The sequence below is a fragment of the Ascaphus truei genome, chromosome 20, assembly GCF_040206685.1.
Source record: "Ascaphus truei isolate aAscTru1 chromosome 20, aAscTru1.hap1, whole genome shotgun sequence".
Classification (NCBI taxonomy): Eukaryota; Metazoa; Chordata; class Amphibia; order Anura; family Ascaphidae; genus Ascaphus; species Ascaphus truei.
In genome coordinates this window covers 17,493,182-17,518,356 of record NC_134502.1, presented here as the reverse complement: position 1 = coordinate 17,518,356, position 25,175 = coordinate 17,493,182, and the positions used below count along the sequence as shown (strand labels likewise).

At 46.7% G+C, this 25,175-nt stretch overlaps 1 protein-coding gene across 5 annotated transcripts in view; it reads left to right on the top strand.

Annotated features, from left to right (window-relative positions):
* Positions 1-25,175, top strand: part of ADGRL1 (adhesion G protein-coupled receptor L1) — a 257,953-nt gene that overhangs the window by 163,506 nt on the left and 69,272 nt on the right. For all 5 annotated transcript variants that reach the window (XM_075577354.1, XM_075577353.1, XM_075577351.1 and 2 more), the window contains 3 exons: positions 4,745-5,569; positions 6,032-6,331; positions 7,513-7,616. In XM_075577354.1, coding sequence (XP_075433469.1) covers positions 4,745-5,569; positions 6,032-6,331; positions 7,513-7,616 — 1,229 coding nt within the window. The remainder of the gene's footprint in view (positions 1-4,744; positions 5,570-6,031; positions 6,332-7,512; positions 7,617-25,175) is intronic.

Here is a 25,175-nt window from a genome sequence, read left to right as displayed (position 1 = left end):
TCGGATTTACAAAAATGGCGTCCGTGGGCACTTACCTGGTGCCGCCCTCCTCCTCCAGCGCCGCGTTGTGAGACGTCACGTTGCCGACTGCCCATGCGTCTGCCGCCTATAGGGCCTGTACACACATAAGTGTGTGTGTGTGTATATATATCACACATACGCATGTTCGTAAATACAAATACATACATAAATATTTATTATCTACATTATATATATATATATAATGTGTGTGTGTGTATATGTGGACACATATAGATAGAAATATAGTATTTATATATCATATATACAGCTGTAGCGAGACTTACCATCTTCGGTGACGCGGCTGCTCGTGGGGGGGGGCGGCGGCACCCAAAGATTAACGGGGGGGGGGGTCCCATTCAGATGCACAGACACCCCCAGCGCCATCGCGGCATTTTCCTTGTTTGTCCTCGGCTCTGGGTGACAGTAAGTCTCTCTGCATCTGTGTGTGTGTGTGTGTGTGTGTGTGTGTGTGTGTGTGTGTGTGTGTGTGTGTGTGTGTGTATATATATATATATTTAGGGGGTACATTTTTCACACGGTGTATGGCTGCTCCCTCGGGATTTGAGGGGATGGCTGAAAGAGAGGGAGGGTTTTTTGGGGGGAAGGCGGGGGGGGGGGGGGTGGGAGGTGTGGGAAGAATGATGGGGGTCCCCTGGGTCCTCTGGTAACATACAACATTTGCCGTAATGATTAACCTCTAACATCTCTCCTTTGTGTTGTTCTCCTAACGCCATTAATCTGCTCCTGGTCTCTTCATCTGTGTATTAATTATATATGTGAACGGGGAGGTTTAGAATGTAAGACTCCTCCTAATTTTCCCTATAACCCCTCCCTATAACTCCTCCTAATTTTCCCTATAACTCCTCCTAATTTTCCCTATAACCTCTCCCTATAACTCCACCTATTACTCCCTATAACCCCTCCCTATAACTCCACCTATTACTCCCTATAACCCTTCCCTATAACTCCACCTATTACTCCATATAACCTCTCCCTATAACTCCTCCTATTACCCCATATAACCTCTCCCTATATCTCCTCCTATTGCCCCATATAACCTCTCCCTATAACTCCTCCTATTACCCCATATAACCGCTCCCTATAACTCCTCCTAATTTTTCCTATAACCCCTCCCTATAACTCCACCTATTACTCCATATAACCTCTCCCTATAACTCCTCCTATTACCCCATATAACCTCTCCCTATAACTCCTCCTATTACCCCATATAACCTCTCCCTATAACTCCTCCTATTACCCCATATAACCTCTCCCTATAATTCCTCCTATTACCCCATATAACCGCTCCCTATAACTCCTCATTACTCTATATAACCTCTCCCTATAACTCCTCCTAATTTTCCGTATAATCCCTCCCTATAACTCCTCCTATTACTCCATTTAACCCCTCCCTATAACTCCTATTACTCCATATAACCCCTCCCTATAACTCCTCATATTACCCCCATATAACCCCTCCCTATAACTCCTCCTATTAATCGTATAACCCCTCCCTATAACTCCTCCTATTACTCCATATAACTCCTCCTATTGCTCCATATAAACCGCTCCCTATAACTCCTCCTATTACTCCATATAACCTCTCCCTATAACTCCTCCTATTACTCCATATAACCTCTCCCTATAACTCCTCCTATTACTCCATATAACCCCTCCCTATAACTCCTCCTATTACTCCATATAACCTCTCCCTATAACTCCTCCTATTGCCCCATATAAACCCTCGCTATAACTCCTCCTATTACCCCATATAACCTACCCCTATAACTCCTCCTATTGCCCCATATAACCTCTCCCTATAACTCCTCCAATTGCTCCATATAACCGCTCCCTATAACTCCTCCTATTACCCCATATAACCGCTCCCTATAACTCCTCCTATTGCCCCATATAACCCCTCCCTATAACTCCTCCTATATCTCCATATAAACCGCTCCCTATAACCCCTCCTATTGCCCCATATAAACCCTCCCAATAACTCCTCCTATTGCCCCATATAACCTCTCCCTATAACCCCTCCTATTGTCCCATACAACCTCTCCCTATAACTCCTCCTATTGCCCCATATAACCTCTCCCTATAACTCCTCCTATTGTTCCATACACCCGCTCCCTATAACTCCTCCTATTGCCCCATACACCCGCTCCCTATAACCCTGTTTATTGCTCTATATAACCGCTATAATAGGGGTATAATAGAGACTTTCAGAATACCCAAGGGTTTTGATACGGTGCGGTAATTGTTTCCCTAGCGATGAGGGCGGTTGTATGTCTGTCACTGTGACACCCTGCGGGTGCTGGCGGGTAGAGCAACAGACTCCATGGAACCTAAATCTCCATTCTGTCTGTTTCACTCTACAGCACATGTGACACCTGAAGAGTTGGTGACAACGTTAAGTTTACAATGCTAGTCAACGTATCCTCACTCAGGCAATCACTCACCCCCCGGCGCTCACTCACTCAGTCTTCTCTCTGCAGGTCTCATTGGGATTAACTCACATAGTTTTGCGTCTCTTCACTTATCGGCGATCTAAATCCCCCCCCCCCCTTATAATAACATCTCCTTTATAAGAACATCTGACAGCCACAATGTCCCCCTTCTTATAAGAAGGGCCAATATTACAAGAACGCCCCCCTTTTAAGGACACCTCACATCCCCTTCTCAGAAGGGGAACCCTGTTATAAGAAGAAGAAAAAAACCTTTTATAAGAACATCTCACAGACACGACTTGCCCCTTCCTATAAGGGGACCCCAGTTATAGGAAACCCCATTAGGGCTGCTAGATATTCTAACAAGCCAGGGGGGGGGGGGGGTGTTCTTATACCAGAGGTTTCCCCCCATAGAAAGGGGGAAGGTTGGGCGGTGAGGAGATGTTCTTATAAAGATGGTGTTTTTATAACCAGTATTCTGTTATAGGAAGGAGCATGGGGGGGCTGTTAGATGTTCTTATAAAGGGAGTGTTCTTATAGCAAGGGTTCCAAATATCGGGCCGGGCACATTGGCATTGTGAGAGGATGTTCTTATAAGGTGGTGTTCTTTGAGTGGATTTCCTTATAGGAAGGTGCATGGCGGGGGCAGGGAGCTGTTCTTTTAGTAAAGGGTACATTGGGACTGTGAGGAGACGTTTTTTTAAAGGGGGGGTTCCTATAACCGGCTTCCTTATAGTAATAGGCACGTCAGGGCTGTGTAATGTCCTTATAAAGAGGGTGTTCTTATAACAGAGGTTCCCTTACAGGAAGGGGCACATTTGGGCTAAGAGATGTTCTTATAAATGGCTGTATTCATAACCGGGGGACCCCCTGTAGGAAGGGGCACGTTAGGGCTGTGAGATGTTCTTATAAATGGGGGTGTTCTTATAACAGGTTCCTCTTATAGGAAGGGGCATGTCGGCGGTTGTTCTTATAAAGGGGATTCTGTTACTTAATCAATATTTCCCCCTATCAGGACAGTGGATGCCAGGCTCATTTGTATATCTTACCCACGATGCACCACAGCAGGTCTCTTTCCCACCTCATACCTCCTGGCCGGCCTATCAGATTCCAGCTCCCTCTAACCCAATCAGCTTGCAGGAAGCCGACCCGGCAGCGACAGGATCTTCGGGGGCAGGGCCACTCGCCCCTGCTTCGTAATTGGCTGAAAGAGAGCCATGTGACCTCCATTTTTTTTTATTCCCCCTCCACCCCCAACAACATTGTCAATGCAATAATACCTGGGCGTGATCTGTTTTTATGGAAACGGGGAGAACAGAGTGATAGGGAGGGGGGCAAGAAACAGCTTTTAGGGGTAATCCACAACTCCTGGGGGGAGGAGACCACTTCTAGAGGTGAGAAGGAGCTTCATCATGCAAGAGACAGCTCCTGGGGCCAAGACACAGCTTATGGGGTTGGAGAGACAGCTTCTACAGGCTAGAGAGATTCAAGGGGTTAGATATAGCTCCTGGAAGAGAGAAGAAACTACAGGGGAGAGACCGCTTCCAGGGTTGAGAGACACCTACTGAGGGTGGGGGTTGGGGGTAGATGGCTCCTTATTGTGGGAGTGAGACAGTTCCTAGTGGCAGGAGACCTTGGGCGTAGGGAGGAGACAGCTCTGAGGACAGAGAGTGAGAGATTGAGGCAACACAGGACACAGAAAATGAAGACTGGGAGGTGGCAGGGAAAGAGACAGCTCTAAGAAAGAGAAGAGAGAGCCAGAGAGCCGCTGTTTGGGTCCTAGTGTGGGGGTGTGTGCTGGATGGATGGGATGTTAGGAGAGGGTGTTTGCTTCTGATTCTCTCTCTCTTAATCTTCTCCCTTCCTGTCATACCCCCCCTCACCCTCCCCCAGACTCATCCTATGATCACAGGGTATTAACATGGGGAGCAGAGGGACCACTAGGCTGACCAAAATCTTCTCTCTCTCTCCCCTTCCACCCCCTCCCTCTCCTTCCTCGCTCTCTCTCCTTCCTACCCTTCTCATTCTCTCCCTCCCCTCTCATATTCTATCTCTCCCCCTTCGCTCCTCTCACTCTTTCCCCCTTCTCGCCTCCCCTCTCTCCTGCTTTCTCTTTCTCCCCCTTGTCTTTCTCTCTTGCCTGCCTTCTCTCCTCCCTCCCATCTCACCCTCCCCTTACCACCCATACCCTCTCACATATTCTCACTTCCCTCTCTCCTCCTTCGCTTCCCCTTTTCTCCTTCCTCCCCCTCTCTCCTCCCGCTCTCCTCCAGTTTTCGTCTGTCCGGGCACCCTACAGGAAATCCTGGAACCCACGTCCACTCATGAGTCTGAGCACCAATCTGGAGCATGGTGCCGAGACCCTCTGCAGGCCGGTGAGCGCCTCTACGTCATGCCATGGATCCCCTACCGAACCGACACCCTGACGGAGTATGCCACATGGGAGGACTATGCTGCTGGCCGCCATACCACCACGTACCGCCTCCCCAGCCGTGTGGACGGCACGGGATTTGTGGTCTATGATGGCGCCGCCTTCTACAACAAGGAGCGTACGCGCAACATCGTCAAGTATGACTTGCGGACACGGATCAAAAGCGGAGAGGCCATAATTTCCACAGCCAACTACCACGACACCTCCCCTTACCGGTGGGGCGGGAAGACTGACATTGACCTGGCTGTGGATGAGAACGGCCTGTGGGTCATCTATGCCACAGAGGGCAACAGCGGCCGACTGGTGATCAGCCAACTAAACCCATACACGCTACGGTTCGAGGGTACATGGGAGACCACGTATGATAAGCGTTCAGCATCCAACGCGTTCATGGCGTGTGGGGTCCTCTATGTGTTGAGGTCGGTGTACGTGGACGATGATAGCGAGTCTGCGGGAAACAGGCTGGAGTACGCCTTCAACACACATCGGAACCGTGAGGAGCTACTGGGGGCAACGGGAGCAGGGGCCACAGGCTTGGACTTCCCCAACCCTTACCAATATGTGTCGTCTGTGGATTACAACCCGAGGGATGGGCAGCTGTACGTGTGGAACAACTACTTCCTGGTGCGCTACGCGCTGAAGTTCGGCCCGCCAGACCCGGCGGAAGGTGAGTTGGGGGCAGAAGTGGGATCGAGATAGGGGAGCGGGGGAAGGGGAAATATGGGAAGAGAGAAAGGGGAAATGGAGAGAGGGGGGGATAGATGGAAGGTAGAGAGAGAGAGAGAAAGAGGCAAGGGTGGGAAAGAGGAGAGGGGAGGGGGAGAGAGGAGGGTTGGGGAGGAGGCAAGGGAGACAGGTAGATAAGTGGCAGTGAAGGGAGAGAGGAGGGAAGGATACAAGAGGGAAGAAAAGGGGGAGGACAGAGAGAAGAGGAGGAAAGGGGAGGAGAGGACTGAGAGGAGGTGGCTGTTTCCAGGAGTACTTACAGTCTTTCCTTCTCTCTACATCTTTGTCCCTCCATCCCTCACTTTCTCTCCCATCTCACCCAACCCCATCTTCCCTGCCCCCCCTCCCTCTTGATTTGAATCGCTCTCGCACTTTCCTACCCCCCTTCTCTTCTCCGTCTCAGGCCCCGTCACACCCACCCCCCTAGTGGTCACTGTCACCCTTCCCCCACCCCCACTGACGGTCACCACTCCCCCCTCAGCCACCACCACTGCCCGTCGCCCTCCTCTCACCACGCACCCGGTGGGGGCAATAAACCAGGTGGGACATGATCCCCCCACTCCCGGGACCCGCCGCCCTCCCCCTTCCAACCAGCACTCGCACCCGGAGCTCTTCTGTAACCCGCGTGAGGAGAGGCGGGTCCAGTGGCCGGCCACGCAGCAAGGCATGCTGGTGGAAAGGCCCTGTCCCAAGGGAACACGAGGTGAGGAGGGGACGGGCCGGGCTCGTTCACACGCACTCGATAATTCACACGCACTCGATAATTCACACGCACTCGATAATTCACACGCACTCGATACTTCACACGCACTCGATACTTCACACGCACTCGATAATTCACACGCACTCGATAATTCACACGTACTCGATAATTCACACGCACTCGATAATTCACACGCACTCGATAATTCACACGTACTCGATAATTCACACGCACTCGATAATTCACACGAACTCGATAATTCACACGCACTCGATAATTCACACGCACTCGATAATTCACACGCACTCGATACTTCACACGCACTCGATAACTCACATGCACTATAATTCACACACTATAATTCACACGCACTCGATAATTCACATGTACTCGATACTTCACACATACTCGATAATTCACACGCACTCAATAATTCAAGCGCACTAGATAATTCACGCGCACTTGATAATTCACACGCACTCGATAATTCACACGCACTCGATACTTCACACGCACTCGATAACTCACATGCACTATAATTCACACGCACTCGATAATTCACATGTACTCGATACTTCACACGTACTCGATAATTCACACGCACTCAATAATTCACGCGCACTAGATAATTCACGCGCACTTGATATTTCACGCGCATTTGATACTTCACACGCACTCGATAATTCACACGCACTCGATAAGTCACACGCACGCGATAAGTCACACGCACTATAATTCACACGCACTATAATTCACACGCACTATAATTCACACGCACTCGATAATTCACTCAACCTATAATTCACATGCACTATAATTCACACGCACTCGATAATTCACACGCACTCGATAAATCACACGCACTATAAATCACACGCACTATAATTCACACGCACTCGATAATTCACTCCACCTATAATTCACACGCACTCGATAAATCACACGCACTCGATACTTCAAAAGCACTCGATTATTCACACGCACTCGATAATTCACACTTAAACTAATTCATACTAATTGTCATGAACACATTAATTTGCACATTCTTGTTAATTCATATACAAGAGCTAATACACACACAATGTAATTCACATACATACACTAATTCACATACACTAATTTTCACACACACACACTAATTCACGCTATTGTTAATTCCCTCCACCCCTTCTTCCTGGCAGGCATCGCCTCGTTCCTCTGTCTGCCAACATTGGGAGTCTGGAACCCACGTGGCCCCGATCTGAGTAACTGCACCTCTCCGTGGGTCAACCAGGTGGCACAGAAGGTGAGGCGGAGGCTGGCACTGTAGTGTGTGTGTGAGTGAGAGGCTGGCACTCCAGTGTGTGTGTGGGGAGGCTGGCACTGTAGTGTGTGTGTGAGTGAGAGGCTGGCACTCCAGTGTGTATGCGTGGGAGGCTGGCACTGTAGTGTGTGTATGAGTGAGAGGCTGACACTGCAGTGTGTGTGTGAAGGGGAGGCTGGCACTGCAGTGTGTGTGGGGAGGCTGGCACTGCAGTGTGTGTGTGAAGGGGAGGCTGGCACTGCAGTGTGTGTGTGAAGGGGAGGCTGGCACTGCAGTGTGTGTGGGTAGGCTGGCACTGCAGTGTGTGTGTGAAGGGGAGGCTGGCACTGCAGTGTGTGTGGGGAGGCTGGCACTGCAGTGTGTGTGTGAGGGGGAGGCTGGCACTGCAGTGTGTGTAAGGGGGAGGCTGGCACTGCAGTGTGTGTGTGTGAGAGGGGGAGGCTGGCACTACAGTGTGTGTATGAGGGGGAGGCTGGTACTACTGTGTGTGTGTGTGTGAGTGAGAGGCTGGCACTGCAGCGTGTGTGAGTGAGAAGCTGGCACTGCAGTGTGTGAGTGAGAGACTGGCAGTGCAGTGTGTGTGAGTGAGAAGCTGGCACTGCAGTGTGTGTGAGTGAGAGACTGGCACTGCAGTGTGTGTGAGTGAGAAGCTGGCACTGCAGTGTGTGTGAGTGATAGACTGGCACTGCAGTGTGTGTGAGTGAGAAGCTGGCACTGCAGTGTGTGAGTGAGAAGCTGGCACTGCAGTGTGTGAGTTACTGTAGAAGCTGGCACTGCCGTGTGTGTGTGAGGGGCAGGCTGGAACTACAGTGTGTGTGTATGAGTGAGAGGCTGGCACTGCTTATATTCTGTACACATTGCATTCTATGTGTGATACACTACTAACCTACTAGATAACCACAGAGAGTTATGCTATTTAGGCACAGCTCTGCTTCTCCCATTAAGGTGCTTTACAATATTTTGCAACCCTCCTCCAGATCACAATGGAGAATGTTGCATTCACTTCCACTGTACTTGCCCTGCTTTATATCCTGACTGTTTGTTTATATACAGCACCCAGATTTCTGCCTGACATGAAGTTGATCATGGAACAGAAGCCATGGAACGCCCTAGACCTTTGTTGGTGGTCTAGGACAGTGGTGTTGAACTCCAGTCCTCAAGACCCCCCAACAGGTCAGGTTTCAAGGATATCCCAGCTTCACCACAGGTGGCTCAATCAGGGGCTCAGTCAAAGACTGAACCACAGGGGTGAAGCTGGGATATCCTTGAAACTTGACCCATTGGGGGGGGGGGGGGCCTTGCGGACAGGAGTTCAGCACGCCTGGTTTAGGCGGCCTACTGCATGCACAGATGTAGCATAGCTCAGTGTCCTCTGTGCCGCAGCCACGTGGGGACGGCACCGAAGGATTAACACATTCAGAAGCATGGACCACCCCCCCCTCCTGCAGCTCCATCGCAGCAGAGACTGCCCCGGGCGCCACAGACTTTTTGCTTGTTCGTTCATGGCACCTGGGTCAGTAAGTCTCGCTACATCTGTACTAAGATCATATTAGACTTTTTGTTCCGCATTCAAATTTTCAGTGCCAGAAAGCACTACGTGCCATCCATAAAACGTGCGCCGCAGGCGTGAAGGTCGTTCTGTGACCTTGTATGATGCACGTATGTATATCTCTATCGATATGGCGCCCAAAGGGTCCCAGGTTGACTGTGGCTGATGAGTTGAGACCAGGCAGTTTACTCAATTCCTTTCTCCTATACAAAAGGGAGTCTTCTTCATTTCTGGAGTATTTCTCATAACAAACAGAAATAAAAGGGGGTGAAAACGTGCGGGTGTATAAAAATAAGGATTAGGTAAGAAACTAAGCTCTCTCACAGGGAGGGCAGTTGGGAGAACTTTAGCAGAGGCAGCAAGCTCTCAAAAAAGGCTGGACTACCACACCTGCTCCGAAGGAAATAGCTTGGCCTGAACCAAGTGACGGGGGAATTGGAACGGCCCAAAGCCTGTGGGGTAGAGGGAGGGGTTTGCTAAGGTAACGAACAGATAACAGGAGGAGAACTGAACAGGAGACAGAGCATTACGACTTGCTTTAGAAAAGAGACAATGCAATACAGGGAATTATAATACAAAAAAGTGCAACAAACATCAAATCAGACAACAGGAAAGGAAATCCCTGCCCCGGAGAGCTTACACTCTAAGTGGAATGTTGGGAGATTAACACACTCATGGAACCTAGAGAATATATATTCAGGTCAACTAAGCAGAGACTTGAGCTCAGAAGGAGTAAGGTTCAGTGCTTATTATATCATATAGGAGCAGGGTTGCCACCTTCTACAGAAGGCTAACCCGGAGACAACATTTTAAAATTTAGCGATTACCTTCATCTCCCGTCATCTCCCCCTGCAACCCGTCAATATGGCGGCACGGCGTTGCCATGACAGTGGGACACTACGTGACGTAAAGTTGCCATGACAACGGGACGCCTTATGGCGCCGAGGCGTCATGTTGTCATGGCAGCGCGGCACCACGTGATGACGTCACGCAGCATCACGTTATCATGGCAACGAGCGTTACGTGATGCTGTCACGTTCCCGTTGACATGGCAACGCGGTGATATTTGACGTCGTGCGGCGATATTGACAGGAGTTGAAGGGGAAGATGCCGGGAGGACGCCGCGGATGCCGCCGCCGAACGCTGCCACCCGGAGGTTTACTAGGTAAACTCATAGCCCGGAGATATGTGGCCAAAACCCGTAGTCTCCGGGTCAAACCCGGAGTGGTGGCAACCCTGTATATGAATGACAGAGGTGACAACTGCTTAATGCGGACATCATACAGCAATACCCTTTCTCTTCTAGGCATGATGTCTTATTCGTGATGCCATTACGTTTTGAATGAATCACTATTCCACCGGTGTCATCTCGACACTTGAGTGGCGGCGCGTTTTGCATCGTTGCATCTCGTATGCTCCCGCACAGGCCGTTCCAAATCGATTGTTACAAGTTGCTTGCTGTATGTGGGGACTAATCATTGCGGACACAATGTTGTAGTGTAGGTATACTGTAGGATAATGGTCAGCGCAAATTGTAGATCTCCCAATGCAAAAATACAAAAGACAATACAATGTAAATCAGGGAATAATCCCAACACGCATATACCAGTGGGGGGTGGCACTATATGAAAATAGAATTAGTACTCACACGGCCGTGTGTGAGCCCCTTCATTCAGATAAATCTTTGGGTTTTGATGTATAGGCCCTCCTCTCAGCTGATTCCTCCAATGGGTCAGGTGTGGATGTAGTGAACGAGTGGCACCTCTCCCGCAGTCCCAGGTAAAGAGAATGGGCAGAGCCAGAGTTAACATGTAACACAATTTATTATATAATAAAAATGTAGACACTCACACTATAAAAAGCACAAGGCAGCTCCGGATCGTTCAGACAGGTCCTCCGCCTCCCGGTGAACCCCCGCGGGCGCTTCCGTCTGCGGAACCGGTACCAGGGATCCTTGTCGAAAGTACGGTGGCTGCCTGTGTCCAAACTACGAGAACCGGCAAGGAACAACGCGTTTCGCAAATAAGATTTCTTCGTCATGTTGTAGTGGGCTGGTGTAGGAGGCAACAATCAGGACCCAGCATTTGGTTTGATTAATCTTACAAATGACCTATATGGCACCGGTGATGGCAGTCCTAAAGAAGAGTATATTAAGCCAACCAAACCCTTAGATGATTCCAGGTATGATTCGCCAATTTCTAGTGTCCGAGCGTTTCTTGTCGTAGTCAAATCCAATCATGAAGATATGTGGAAAAAGAAAAAACACGCAAAGCACCAATGGTGCATTACCTATGACACTTAAGGAGATATCTGTAACTTGGATTGAACAAATGCTGACCAATGCGGTGTGGCATTAGAAAAACTCCTTGAGGATACAATTTATTGACATGAATGCTGCATAATCTAAAAAGCTTGGAAATGAGCTGGAATGTATTCGCTCAAAAAGATCCTACTGGAATCGACTCTCCAAGTGTAAATTAAAACTGGAATCATGCTCACGATCAGTCCTGCGGACTTGTGCCTGTAAGTAGGAACCACTGTGAGTGCGTTCTCCCCGGCTGTCTCTCCAATTGCGGAGGCGACGGCAACGTGTCGCCCGCTTGGAAGAAATTTCCGTCCGCTCTGACGAACGAGCCGCCGCCGCAGAAGCTGAAAACCGTGAACTATGTGCAGCTTTAATCGCCGCAAAATCTGTTCAAAACACTGTGCCTGTGCAAAACGCGCCCCGTGTACTCCTTCTGGAATTTTTTTGGGGGAAAAAACAATAATTACGGGATTTCCTTAATCAATGCAGTCTTGTGTTTAAGCTCCAGCCCACCATCTATAATACCGACGAAGCTAAGGTTGGACTGATCATCACCCTGCTCAAAGATGAGGCCCTTGCTTGGGTCTCCCCTATGTTAGAACAGGATAGCCCACTACTAAGGGATCTGGAGGGATTTATCGAAGCCATGAGTCTGATTTTTGATGACCCAAACCGTAGTGCAACAACTGAGGCAACTCTGAACAGTCTTCGGCAAGGAAGACGTTCAACAGCTGAGTACGCTGCTGAGTTCCGCAGATCGGTTACCGATACTGAGTGGAATGAGGCCACCCAGAGATATCATTTTCGGCCGGGTCTCTCTAAGCAAATTAAAGACTAACTGACCAGGATGGTGCCTCCAGAGGGGTTTGAGAAATTTGTTCGTTTATGCATTCAAATCGATCGAAGGCTTACAGAAAGATGATGGGAGAGACGGGTTCATGCCAAACAACTCCGGGGTCAGAAATGTCAGCACCCCAAGGCTTTCCAGGGAGACCAAGGAACAGCCGATGCAAGTAAACATATTAAGGGGACCTATTTCAACTGGAGAAAGGAATAGACGCCGAACAGAAGATCTCTGTTTGTATTGCAGAAATGGAGGACACTATCTCGACGATTGCCCAAATAAGTCCAGGCGGTCTTCTTTCCAGAGCCCTAGGAGAAATCAGCTGCACACCATTTCAAAGACTGGTTCTCAAAATAAAGGTATCCCTCCTTTTCTGCATCCACACCTCGTGGTCCCTATTATAATCGAGGAGGAAACACATCGTCAACCACCTCGCACGAGTTAAGGGAGCCTACTCAAACGACCCTTTTCTTAATAAACCTCCACCAGAAGCTGAACTATTTCTAAGGGAATGTCTGTTGAACTGTAAGGACCGTCTGTTCGTCCCTAGGGAGTTAAGATTAGAGGTGCTCCAATGAATGCACGACTCCTGACCCACTGGTCACCCAGGTGTCCTCAAGGCACAGGAACTGTTGTCCCGCTCTTTTTGGTGGCCTAAAATAACACAAGATGTTAAAGGCTATGTCCACTCCTGTGAGACCTGTTCTAGGACCAAGACTGCTCAAGCATTTCTTGTGGGTTTGCTACAGCCTCTTCCAATTCCTACTCGTCCTTGGGGGTCCATATCAATGGATTTTATTGTTGACCTAGCCAGATCAAGTAGAGATAATACCATTCTTGTAGTAGTGGATCGACTTACAAAGATGTCTCACTTCATTGCTGCACAGAATCTCTCTTCTGCAGACCAGAGAACCAAGTTGATCTTGAAAGAGGTATTCCGGCTTCACGGGGCTCCAGATGAAATCGTATCTGTTAGAGGGGTGCAATTCACTTCAAGATTTTGGAGAACTTTCTGTTCCTCTCTAGGAATTCGGTTAAATTTATCGTCTGGCTATCATCCATAATCGAATGGCCAGGCCAAAAGGACAATACTTACGGTGTTTTGTGTGCCACCTCCAGGATGACTGGATTGACTTTGTACCTCTAGCTGAATTTTCGTACAACAACTCACACCATTCATCGACACAAAAGAGTCCATTCTTCTCAAACTTTGGATTTCATCCTACCTTTATTCCTCGTTTTCCATCTTCGGGTCCAATTCCGGAAGTTACGGAGAAACTTGAGATTCTGCGAGACGTCCAGGTGACCCTCCAAGAGACACTTTGTGAGGCTCAAGTACGGTAAAAAAGAGCAGCAGACCAACACCGCAGACCCTCCCCAGAGTTTTCACGGTGAGAATAGGGTCTGGCTTTCAACGAGAAATTTACGATTGAAAGTTCCAACCATCGAATTGGGACAAGAATACATTGGGCCATTCCGCATTTCTGCATTGATAAATCCAGTGTCCTTTAGATTAGAACTCCCAGAGGCTATTAAAATACACCCGGTTTTTAACATCTCTCTGCTGAAACCATTCAGAGAGAATCCATTTCCTGGACGAAGTCTTCCTCTTCCGATCCTGTCTTAGTGGATAACGAAGAAGAATTCATTGTGGAGAGAATTTTGGACTCCAGGTTACACCGAGGGAGACTACAGTATCTGGTCCACTGGGGGGGCTAAGGCCCAGAGGAGAGGTCCTTGGAACCCAAAGATTTTGTACAGTACATGCCACACGACTAGTCAGAGCTTTCCACCGGAGATATCCAGACAAGCTTAGGAAGGATCGGAGGGGGCAGTAATGTCATGTTCTAAGCCTGCAGTACCCATACTTGTCCACCGGGATTGCTGCTGCTCTGCTAGCTCTCTCAAGGAACATTCTAGACCCTGTAACCTGACACCTCTGCACCTGTGCTCTACTCTCAGCCTGCCTATATAAACTTCCTCTTCCTGTCTGCAAGTGCCCGTTTACACTGGTTCCTCAGCTCCTGCTGTTGCTATTGCTATTATCCTGTTCCAGTCTCCTCGTTGATGACCTCTGCTTGTGACCCTGACCATGCTATCTGCCGCCTGCCTCCGACCTCCGCTTGTGACCCCGACCATGCTATCTGCCGCCTGCCTCCGACCTCCGCTTGTGACCCCGACCATGCTATCTGCCGCCTGCCTCCGATATTTGCTTGTGACTCTGACCAAACTGTCTGCCGCCTGCCTCCGACCTCTGCTTGTGACCCCAACCACGCCCCCTGCTGTTCCTGCCACTAGGATCCACTCCAGCCGAATATCAACCCTTGACAATGGTGTTCACACTAGTATTCATCTTATACTTGGGAGATGGAGGACGCACTTGTGAGTATGATGACGCCACTTTTATGGGCGGCAATTAGTCGCCTCCGTCTCACCTGTATCACGTAAAGCAGTTCACTTTAGTCACATACTGTATATAAGGTGCATTGTATGCACACCACATTACCTTGACAAAGGTTAGTGTATTTGACCGAAACGTCGATCTCTGTGGATTAAAACACCCTTTATATTAAGACCTCTGGGGTGCATCCTTCTTTGCTTTGGAGGATTTTACTGTGGGAGACTTACAGAGACAGCAGGTGAGGGAATAAATGCAGTAGGTGGCAGTGCTAAAAATGTAGGGACCTGCTATAGAGACTTACCTTAACATGGTTAGCAGGCTTGGCATTATTTGATCAAAGGATGTAAACCAAAAGTCTCCTTTATCTTATAGATTTTTACACCATATATATATATTCCCCATTTATTGCTATCCCAAAGGGAGAAGCACAGGGATTCACTTTCTGTTTTCCTATATGTAGGGAGCAGCATATGAGTGGAGAACCTTGAAGGTAAAAAAGAGAACTTTCTAGTTAATCCGAAACTTGATTGGAAGCCAGGAGAGGGATTTAAGGAGATGAGCAGAGGCTGTCGTGGGAGAAAGTGAAATTATTCTAGTAGCTGAATTTTGGATAGATTGCAAAGTACTACAGTAATCAAGGCGGGAGAGGATAAAGTCATGCATTAGAGTTTTAGCAGTATATTGACAGAGGAAAGGACGGATCATGGCAATGTTACGGAGGAAGAAGCAAAAATTTGAGCCATGGGGGCGTGAATGTGAATGGAGAAGGAAAGGGAGGAGTCAAATGTCACACCTGGGCAACATGCTTTGGTGACAGGATAGATGGTAGTACCATTTACAGTGATGGAAAAAGGAGATAATAGGCCAGATTTAGGGGGAAATATGAGGAGCTCAGTTTTAGACATTAGGTTTAAGGAAGCGGAGCACCATCCACAAGGACATAGCCAGGGGGCAATCAGAGACTTGGGACTGGATTGCAGGTGTGAGGGTAGGGGTTGATAGATATATCTGCATACCATCTGCATAGAGATGATACCTAAAGCCAAAAGTGTTGATAAGGTCACCAAGTGATTGTGTGTGACCCAGAACAGGGCCCTGAGGTACACCAAGAGACCGGAGACGAACACATGTTAGCAACAGAGACATAAAATGTGCCACGGGAGAGGGATGAATAGAACCAGAATAGTTTGGTTACGGATACCAAGAGAGTGTAAAATATGAAGGAGAAGAGAGCGATCGCCAGTATCGAAGGCAGCAGTGAGACCAAGTAGGATAGGTAGGGAAAAATTACCTTGGGATTTGGCTTCATGAAGATCATTGACTACTTTAGTTTGGACAGTCTCCGTTAAGTGAGCTGTACGAAAGCCAGATTGTAAAGGGTCCAGGAGAGCATGGGAATTAAGAAAGTTGATCATACGGGCGATTGCTGAAAGTCATCTCAATTTGATTTTTCCATCGACCGCAGCCTGACTTCACTGTCACGTCGCCGGCACTACAAGCGTAGCCTAAGGGACAGATATCCATTTGTCGCTCAAATTTAGGATTAAGACAGTTGCGTCCATAATGACCGCCCGGATCTATTGATGTAGCTCATGTGTGTGTAAGTGAATTGGTGGGTGTTCCCAGCACTCAAAAAGAAAAGGAGCAAGAATACATAAATGTCAAAATGATGATTCAACACTGAGATATGTCAAAATAAAGAATTTGTATTATAACGAAACACTAGTATGCAGTATATACAGTGAATGGATGCTACAAGGCTACATACATCTAGCGATAAAAGATATAACCCCAGAAATATACCTAATTGGCATGCGGAGGAGGCATGGCAGTGTGAAAAAGGGGAAAACAGGGAAAGAAAAAATAAGGGGAAATGCCAAAAATGGCAAAAAGGAGCTGATGTGATGGAATAAGAGGGGCAATGTTTCGGGGCGGGGTGCCCATTCCTCAGGCCCGTTCCCACGGATCCTCAAAAGAGGAACACGTGGTACTTCCCTGAGCCCAAACCACATATGTCTCCCACCATAAAAATAACAATGGTATAATTACAACTGAAACTTCAACCAGAATAAATGTACAAGACTAGAAATTGACTGAGAGTAACACAATCACAGGTATAATTAGCACAAAGATCACAACCCAATGGGGGACGTGTTGGGTGAAAATATGGGCAAACGAAAAGTCTCAGAGAATGCTCTCTTCGTGTTGACCCTATAATCAATGTCCACAGGCAAACAGGCAATTGAGTCAAATGAATAAAAAAAAGTGCAAACGGTAGTATAGGTCATACATGCCAGATCTGTGCTGTAAATCCATCTGTGTAGCAGCCACACTCCCTTCCTTTGATCACTCTCAGTATTATGGTTATGCTGAAAGTAAAGTATGGCTTTATAGTAATATTTCTTATTAAAATATATATATATATATATATATAGCAAATTTAAATATTACTGTATGCTAATTTGCATGTCTTAGGCCCGGGCCATAGAGGGTTGAGGCGATCCGAGCCGCGCTGACGCTGAGGCTCGCCTGCTGAAATCTGGGCGATTTCTTGCCCATACAGGCGCGCCAGCGGGCGCGATCGGAGTCGGGGGGAGGTGGTTGGAGGCGGGGCAGTGATGTTGCTGGGCCAATCGCCCGCGACGCACTGTGGTCGACGTCACGTTGGCGCCGTGACGTCGACACTGCTGTGCTGTGATTGGAGGTTTTCAGCCGACAGCGCGCTGAAAAACAACTTGGCGCTCGGCTGAAACCTCCAACTCGTCAGCACGCCTGCGGACGCTCGCGTGAACCCCCTCTCTAGGCATCCCCATTGAGGATGCAGGGGCTCAGCGCGGAGCGTCCGCACGCCTCAGCACGGCCTGTCCGTCTATGGACTCGGCCTTAGACAGGTCTGCAACCCTGCCTTTCACCATTATCACCTAGCACACAGCACTTCCACTGCAGCAAGGGATTCTGGGAAATGACATGCAAATGAGCACACAGTGCCACCTTTTGCTTCAAAACCATTTAACATGGTCCCCTATAAGCTTAAGCTTGCTGCATTTCACAGCTTGAGCACAGCCTGGGTTAAGATGCATAGCCAGTAAACCCACCCACAGACAGCTGTTTTGACCTTAATGGGTCTCCTCGGTGTGGGGTTGGTTATACTGGCTTTGCAAAATGAAGCAGGGATAGGTTTCACCACACTTAATAAAATTATGGTGGGTAAAAAAAAAAGTGACAAAAACCCTCCACAGTAAAGTATATAGCAAATGGAAATATTACTGTGTGCTCATTTGCATGTCTTAGGCAGGTCTGCACCCCGCCTTTCACCATTATCACCCAGCACAAAAAAGTGGGGCAGGGCGAGCTTTAAACCATGGGGAGTTGGGCAACACCTCCAAGCAACAACAGCTGTATAACCCATCAAGCTCCAGAACCCCAAAACCCACCCTCACATCATATATACAGCATATATATTAGTGTCAAAAAGCAATGCTGCTGAGTGTGGCAAGGTATACAAACAAAATCAGCAAGGCCAGCGCATCATACAAAGTGACACAACATATAGTGCAAAACCTCAGTGCTTGTCTGGTCATGAAAAAGGGTCATTTAGTTATATTCCATGTGTTCCATGTATCTCTTTTCCTCCTCGATTACAAAGATATTAAAAAAAGAAATGTGGTCGCCAAAGAGGGGAAGTGAAGGAAGGACGGTTGGTGAGAGGAGAAGGTCGGAGAAAGGTGTCAAATTCAGAGAAAAGACGGCGCGAATTGGATTTTGCGAGTGTTGATGAGTGAGGAGAAGTGGTGTTGTTTGACATTAGAGAGAGCAAGAGTTTAAAACAGGAGAGGAGAAATGTATCGTGCAGAAAATCAGCCAGAGTGCTACATTCCCTCCGTAGGCGTTCAGAGGAGCGAGGGCAGGTGCGAAGGAAGCGCGTTTGTGAATTTAGCCAAGGCCGTGGCTTATAGAGAAGGGGGTGCCGGAGCCGAGGAGGGGCAAATAAATCAAGAGAGGACGAGACGATAGAGTTATAAGAGATGACAAGTTTGTCAGGTTGATAGCAAGGAGAGAGAGAAGAGAGGTTAGCGTTCAGGGTACAGTACATGTCTGGGAAGAGAAGTTAATGAAGCGGAGGTCTCGGGATTAGCAAGGAGAACAGGCAGGAGGAGGGTGAGAGCAGTGAGTGGTGGTGAATGATAGAAGGTTAGGGTCTGAGTACGGAAGGGGAGAGATGGAGAAATCCGAAAGGGATCAGTTTTTCGGAAAGACCAGGTACAATTAGTGACCAAATATGAAATCGTGTTGAAAATGGTGCGTTTGTCATTTTCACCCTCCTGTGTGATTACACATTAAATACCCTTCCGTTTTTAGTTTGGAGTTGCCCGTGAATTATTTTCCTATTCAGGATCTCTCCATGTTGCTGTGCTCCTTGGCTCTATCTACAATTAGTGACCAACCTTCTTGGTGCTGGAATCGGTCCATTGGGGGTGGCCAAAGGAGGAGGTTAGAGTAAAAGAATGGGAGAGTCAGAGGAGAGGAAGAAGGAAAGCCAGAATTCACAGTCGGAGAGTAAGGTGGGGGTAGAGGATGTAGAGGTTGGCGGTCGGTAGAGGACAGCCACGTGCAGAGAGAGAGGGTAGAAAAACTGGATAAGCGTGAACCTCAAAGGAAGAGGATGATACAGATGGAGGGCATAGCTGATACCGGCAACGGAAAGGGAGGAGGAGACCTACCCCTCCACCCCAACCATTGGGGCGTGGCGTGTGAGAGAAAGAGAGAACACCCCTTTATACTGTACAATCCACTTTTTTACATTCGACGCATAATTCGTTGCTTGTTGAATTTTGTTGGATTGGGACGGATACTTCAAGCTGCGGTAACCTCAAAATGTGGTATTATTCCCCCAAAAAAGTGCATCATTTTTATAGTGCAACATATCAACGCCAAAAATATAGGACGTGTTAAAAAAATATCAGATCCGGGAAAAAGTTGTAATACTGTAGTATCGCATTTTGGGGTTATTATCATGCTATACATCAAATTCCAATATTTATCGTAAGGGGATTGATGCTAGAAATAACGCAAGTTTGTTTTTATCGCCTACTCCAGGCTGGCGTTAGCCCTGTCTTTCCTATGTATGTCAAGATAAGCTAAACCAACCGGAAATAGATGATAAAATATTACTTTTAATACATTACAGGGCATATTAACCCTTTAGTAGCCAAAGTGGCCAACTAGTCGTGGGTTTCCATGACTAGCTGACCACAAAGGGTTACAAAGGGGTTAATTTCCACATTGAACTACACCAGGGGTGCGCAAACTGGGGGGGGGGGGGGGTGCGGGCTTGCGAGATTTTCCTGGATGGGCGCGGGCGGTTGCAGAGGCCCCGCGCTCTTCCCCAAGGCATTTAAATGAAATGCCGGGGGGGATCGTGTAAGGCCTCTGCAACTCACTTACCGGGATTCAGATGCGTGGTGTGACGCGCCGCCATGGCAACGCGGCGGGACCATGTGATGTCACATGACCCGTCGCCATGGCAACGCGGCGTCATTTGATGCTGGAAACGAGGTAAGGGGGGCGCGTGCACCGGGGGGGGGGAGCAAGCAGGGCGGGCGCGGTGACTACGTACACCCTCTGAATGTGGACCTTGATAGCCACCTTTGCAAGGAATGGTAACCTGTAATAAAAATCGGATTACGTACCAATATTAAACTACACTACGTACCACCCTTGGCCACCTTAGTGGTTATTAAAGCATTGCTAGGCCATGCCTTAATAAAAGCTAAGGTAATCAAACGGTTAACTCCCCCTCCCAGGAGGCCTAACCAACTACCCCGGGGCAACTACCCACATAATCCAATATATATATATATATACGAATAGACAATACCGTTCTGTGGCTAACGAAATGCTTTTATTTGTGCGAGCTTTTGAGATACACTGATCTCTTCTTCCGGCGATGTTATAATGGATAAAGCAAGAAAGGTTTGTACTTAAACACTGTATCCTGGAATGTATCTGTGACTAGAGCCTATCCCCCCCCCCTGTGCAGTATGCGATTTATGACTTAAGATGTGTAATAGTCCCTGAATGTTAATGATGTAATAGTGTGTGTGTGTGTGTTCGTGTAGTAACACACAAACATATAGCATAAAATAAGTTAACAAACAACACACAGAACCCCAGCAAGCTCTTTTTGGGAACCCCTGAGCCCCCACAAAATATATATGCATATAAGTGTAAAAAAGGAGTGCTATTGAGCGTGGCAAATGTATACAACAGACGACAGAGCAGCCCAATGCTGCATCCAATATGATAAAAATACACAGTAAAATACTTATATATTCTCTTGAAAAAGGGTCATTTAGTTTAACCCTTTGGCCAAAGCATTGTAAGCCTGTGAGCCACAACAAGGCAGACACCTGTTAACAGGAACCAAACACTACCAGATATTAGTATTTTATCTGGTAGTGTTAGTACTTGCGAACAGGTGTCTGCCTTGTCGTGGCTTACAATGCTTTGGCCAAAGGGTTAAACTAAATGACCCTTTTTCAAGAGAATATATAAGTATTTTACTGTGTATTTTTGTCATATTGGATGCAGCATTGGGCTTCTCTGTAACATATAACATAGACTTACAATTAAAAAAGTCAAAGTACTGTAGGCGCCACAATGTCCCAGTGAAAGCTGGAATCGTCCGTTGATGACATTCTGCAGCAGGTCCCCGGACTCACAGCTCGCAGCACTTAGGATCCGTGGAGACCGTACAGCTGAGCAGCTCAACAGCTGATCTGGAAGCCCACATGCTGACAGCCTCAGTGAGAGAACCTAGGGAGAACTGCGGTCTGTGTACAGGAGCATCCGTGCGCCGTCGCGTGGAGACGCTAGCCAGTGGGTCAGCTGTTGAGTTGTGTAGCTGTGAGGTCTCAACGGACAAACCTCAAACTCCTTATAGCGTAGTGTGTTCTTACTCCATCCTAACGGCACTTCCAACGTGTGTCATGAAAATCATGGGTTTTTTATAGTTTGCTATGTACGTGTTTTTCTGTAATTTTAGGACCATTCTGTTACCTTTTCAGCCATTTTGTCGTCGCAACAAATAGCACATGTTTTCATGCCACATGCCGAGTTTTTTCCGATGGTAGAACTAATGATGTATACCTACTTATTTTTGTGGTATTAACGCGCATTTTGTTTTGTTTTTTTACCGGAACGCGATAATTACGCAATTTTAACCGAGTTTGATGTATCCAGGCCATTGTGTCATATTAAATATCTGATTGACACAACGTGAATTAAAACTGAATTATTTGTATATATTTTTTAATTTAGAACAAGTATTAGCAAATATACTGTAAAAATAATACATTTTGTTGACCTATGTTGTTGACATTATGACATCCGTACAGCGGCAAATACAATTTGTGGTTTATATATAGTAACTTCATTCTGCGTTAATAGTGCCCATGCGGAGGCGCGCATCCGTGTGGTCACCTATTTGAAGGAACCCGAACCCTCTCTAATAGCGCGTCTGAGATCAGATGCATTGTAAGGAACCCAAACACTCTCTAATAGCGCGTCTGAGATCAGATGCATTGTAAAGAACCCCAACCCTCTGTAATAGCGCGTCTGAGATCAGATGCATTGTAAGGAACCCCGACCCTCTCTAATAGCGTCCGAGATCAGATGCATTGTAAGGAACCCCGACCCTCTCTAATAGCGTGTCTGAGATCAGATGCATTGTAAGGAACCCAAACCCTCTCTAATAGCGCGTCTGAGATCAGATGCATTGTAAGAAACCCCAACCCTCTCTAATAGTGTGTCTGAGATCAGATGCATTGTAAGGAACCCCAACCCTCTTTAATAATGTTTCTGAGATATGATGCATTGTAAGGAACCCCGACCCTCTCTAATAGCGCGTCTGAGATCAGATGCATTGTAAGGAACCCAAACCCTCCCTAATAGCACGTCTGAGATCAGATGCATTGCAAGAAACCCCAACCCTCTCTAATAGTGTCTGAGATCAGATGCATTGTAAGGAACCCCAACCCTCTCTAATAGTGTCTGAGATCAGATGCATTGTAAGGAACCCCAACCCGCTCTAATAACGTGTCTGAGATCGGATGCATTGTAAATTCTTCTGTATTTTGTACAATTTTCAAACGACCTGAAAATTGCAGGGAACCCTTTAGGGAGGTCCGGGAAACTCAACGGTTCCTAGGAACCGCGGTTAAAAAAACACTGATCTACTGTAGATGTTTAAAAACATCCTCATGTTTTAGAAATCTTGTTTTTTTTTTAAACCTATTCTTTCTGTAACTATATAAGTTGTTCATTTTCGCAGCTTGCATATATTTAAAACGATGTGAAGATTTCTCATTGAAAATGTCTTTAATTCTAGTTATTTGCCACTTCTATATTATTTTAGTTGAACGTTTAATATAAGATGGTAAGTACCCTAGATTGTATGTAATTCCTTTAATATTACCACCCTCTACCCATTTCATATAAAGGCGGTGACTCTACGCTGCCTTTCTATTAAACGCACCTTTAAAATTGAAGGTTGAAAAAGAATCAAATTATAAAATAACTCCAGGATAATCATGTTAAGACTTCCCTTTGTTCCTAGATCTGCGGATAACATTTCCCTTCACTTGTTTTAATCCATTTCCCAGTAGCATTGGCAAAGAACAGATTATTCAAAGTAACTCGCAACTTTCTCTGGTGGTGAAAAAATAAATAACAAAACAAACTGAAATAAATAGTAAGTAAAAAAAAGGAGTCTTCATCAATTGAATTCAAAGGAACATTTCCAATTTTCCATCGCATAACGTTATTTTGGCAAATGTTACATTTTGCCCTCCTAGTTCAGTTCTCTAGGGTCCAGAATCGTTCTACTTTATGCCCAGGATGGTTCATGGTTTCAGGAGGGAGGTCAAATTTGTTCCGTGCTAGTCTCAACCCAAAAGCAGTTAGGCATTTGGACTATTAAATCATTAACGGAAAGTACCCGACGTTGCTCGGGAATTTTAAGAAACCCCCAAATACTGAGATTTATAATTGGATAATTTAATTTGTTAGTTTTTTAATGACCAAAAATGTCGGTATTTTTATTGTCATGCTGTTTATTTCCAATCAGGCGTAAAAACATACTATTTTTTCCCAGTTCCCTCTCTGGAGCATCCAACAGAAAGTTGACCGATGTGCAAAACATGGATATTTCAAAATTCAGTCCAGCGGCTTCCAATCCTGCTGAATTTGGTTAAAATCAGTGCAGTTTTTGAAAGTTTCAGTCCGCCATCTTGATTCAAAATGGCGTCCAATTGTATCCAAACACAGACAAAAAAAAACCCCTGCTCCCTGATCTCAGGAACCATCTTGCAATAGTTGGTTACGATCTCTTAAGAGGCGTCCAAATGCATAGCGAACAGACAAACAACTTTCCAAAATAGTAGATTTATTTACTTATTTATCACAGCCCGACATTACTTGCTCATAGGATTCTTTTGAGGTTTTCCTGACTGACACATCGTTTGCATATGCTATGTCCTTCATGTCACAATCACTGATGCCGGTTGGATATACGTATTGCTTTCAATCATACGCAAAAGGGGGGTGGTCAATTAAAAAACCATATAGGCGCTGGTTAAAGGGGCACCCCTGACTTTTCCCCTTATGAGATATCATTGGATGATGTGTCACTGGGGTTTTGTGTTTGCCTTCCTCTGTATCAATATACTGTAAGTACGGATGTAGGATAAAGTATCTGTTGTCTAAATTTAGCATAGGTTGAACTTGACGGACGTATGTCTTTTTTCAACCTCATCTACTATGTAACTATGTAACTACGTACTATGTAACTATGTAACTATGTAATGTAGCGTTCCCGGGACCCTGTATTTTTTTTTTGGTGGGGGGGGGGGGGGGTTCCATGTTCCAAATTCTTCCAGACATTTACGAGAGTTGACGCAAGAGGCATAGCCCTCCAAATTAGTGGTCAAAAGGTGAGTATTTATTCATCCAACGTTTCAATTGAACACAGCAGGCAAAGAGCGCTACACTTTCTGCTTCATTTCCATTTGGCTTCACCGTTGAGCTTCAGAACATGCAAGTGTCTTTGGTTTTCGAGTGCTGGTATACGTTTGTATATTTTGGATTATTTAATGAGAGTTGGCAATCTTCCTACCCTGTAACCCCACAGGACTAATTATCCGTTATCAACCATTCTGCCGCCAGCCCTAACCTCATGCATAACATTTGGGGCTCAAATGTTATAGTTAAGTAATAATCCCTGAAGAACGGGGTGTTGCTGGCCAGTAATGCCCTGTTCTGGGGGGATTATTACTAGTGTAGGCTAAATGTAGGCTTTTTCATAAATACTTTTGTATAGTTATATAGATTTTTTTTTTTTTTTAATTAAAATAAAATGGAAAATACATTAAAGCACCTCTATA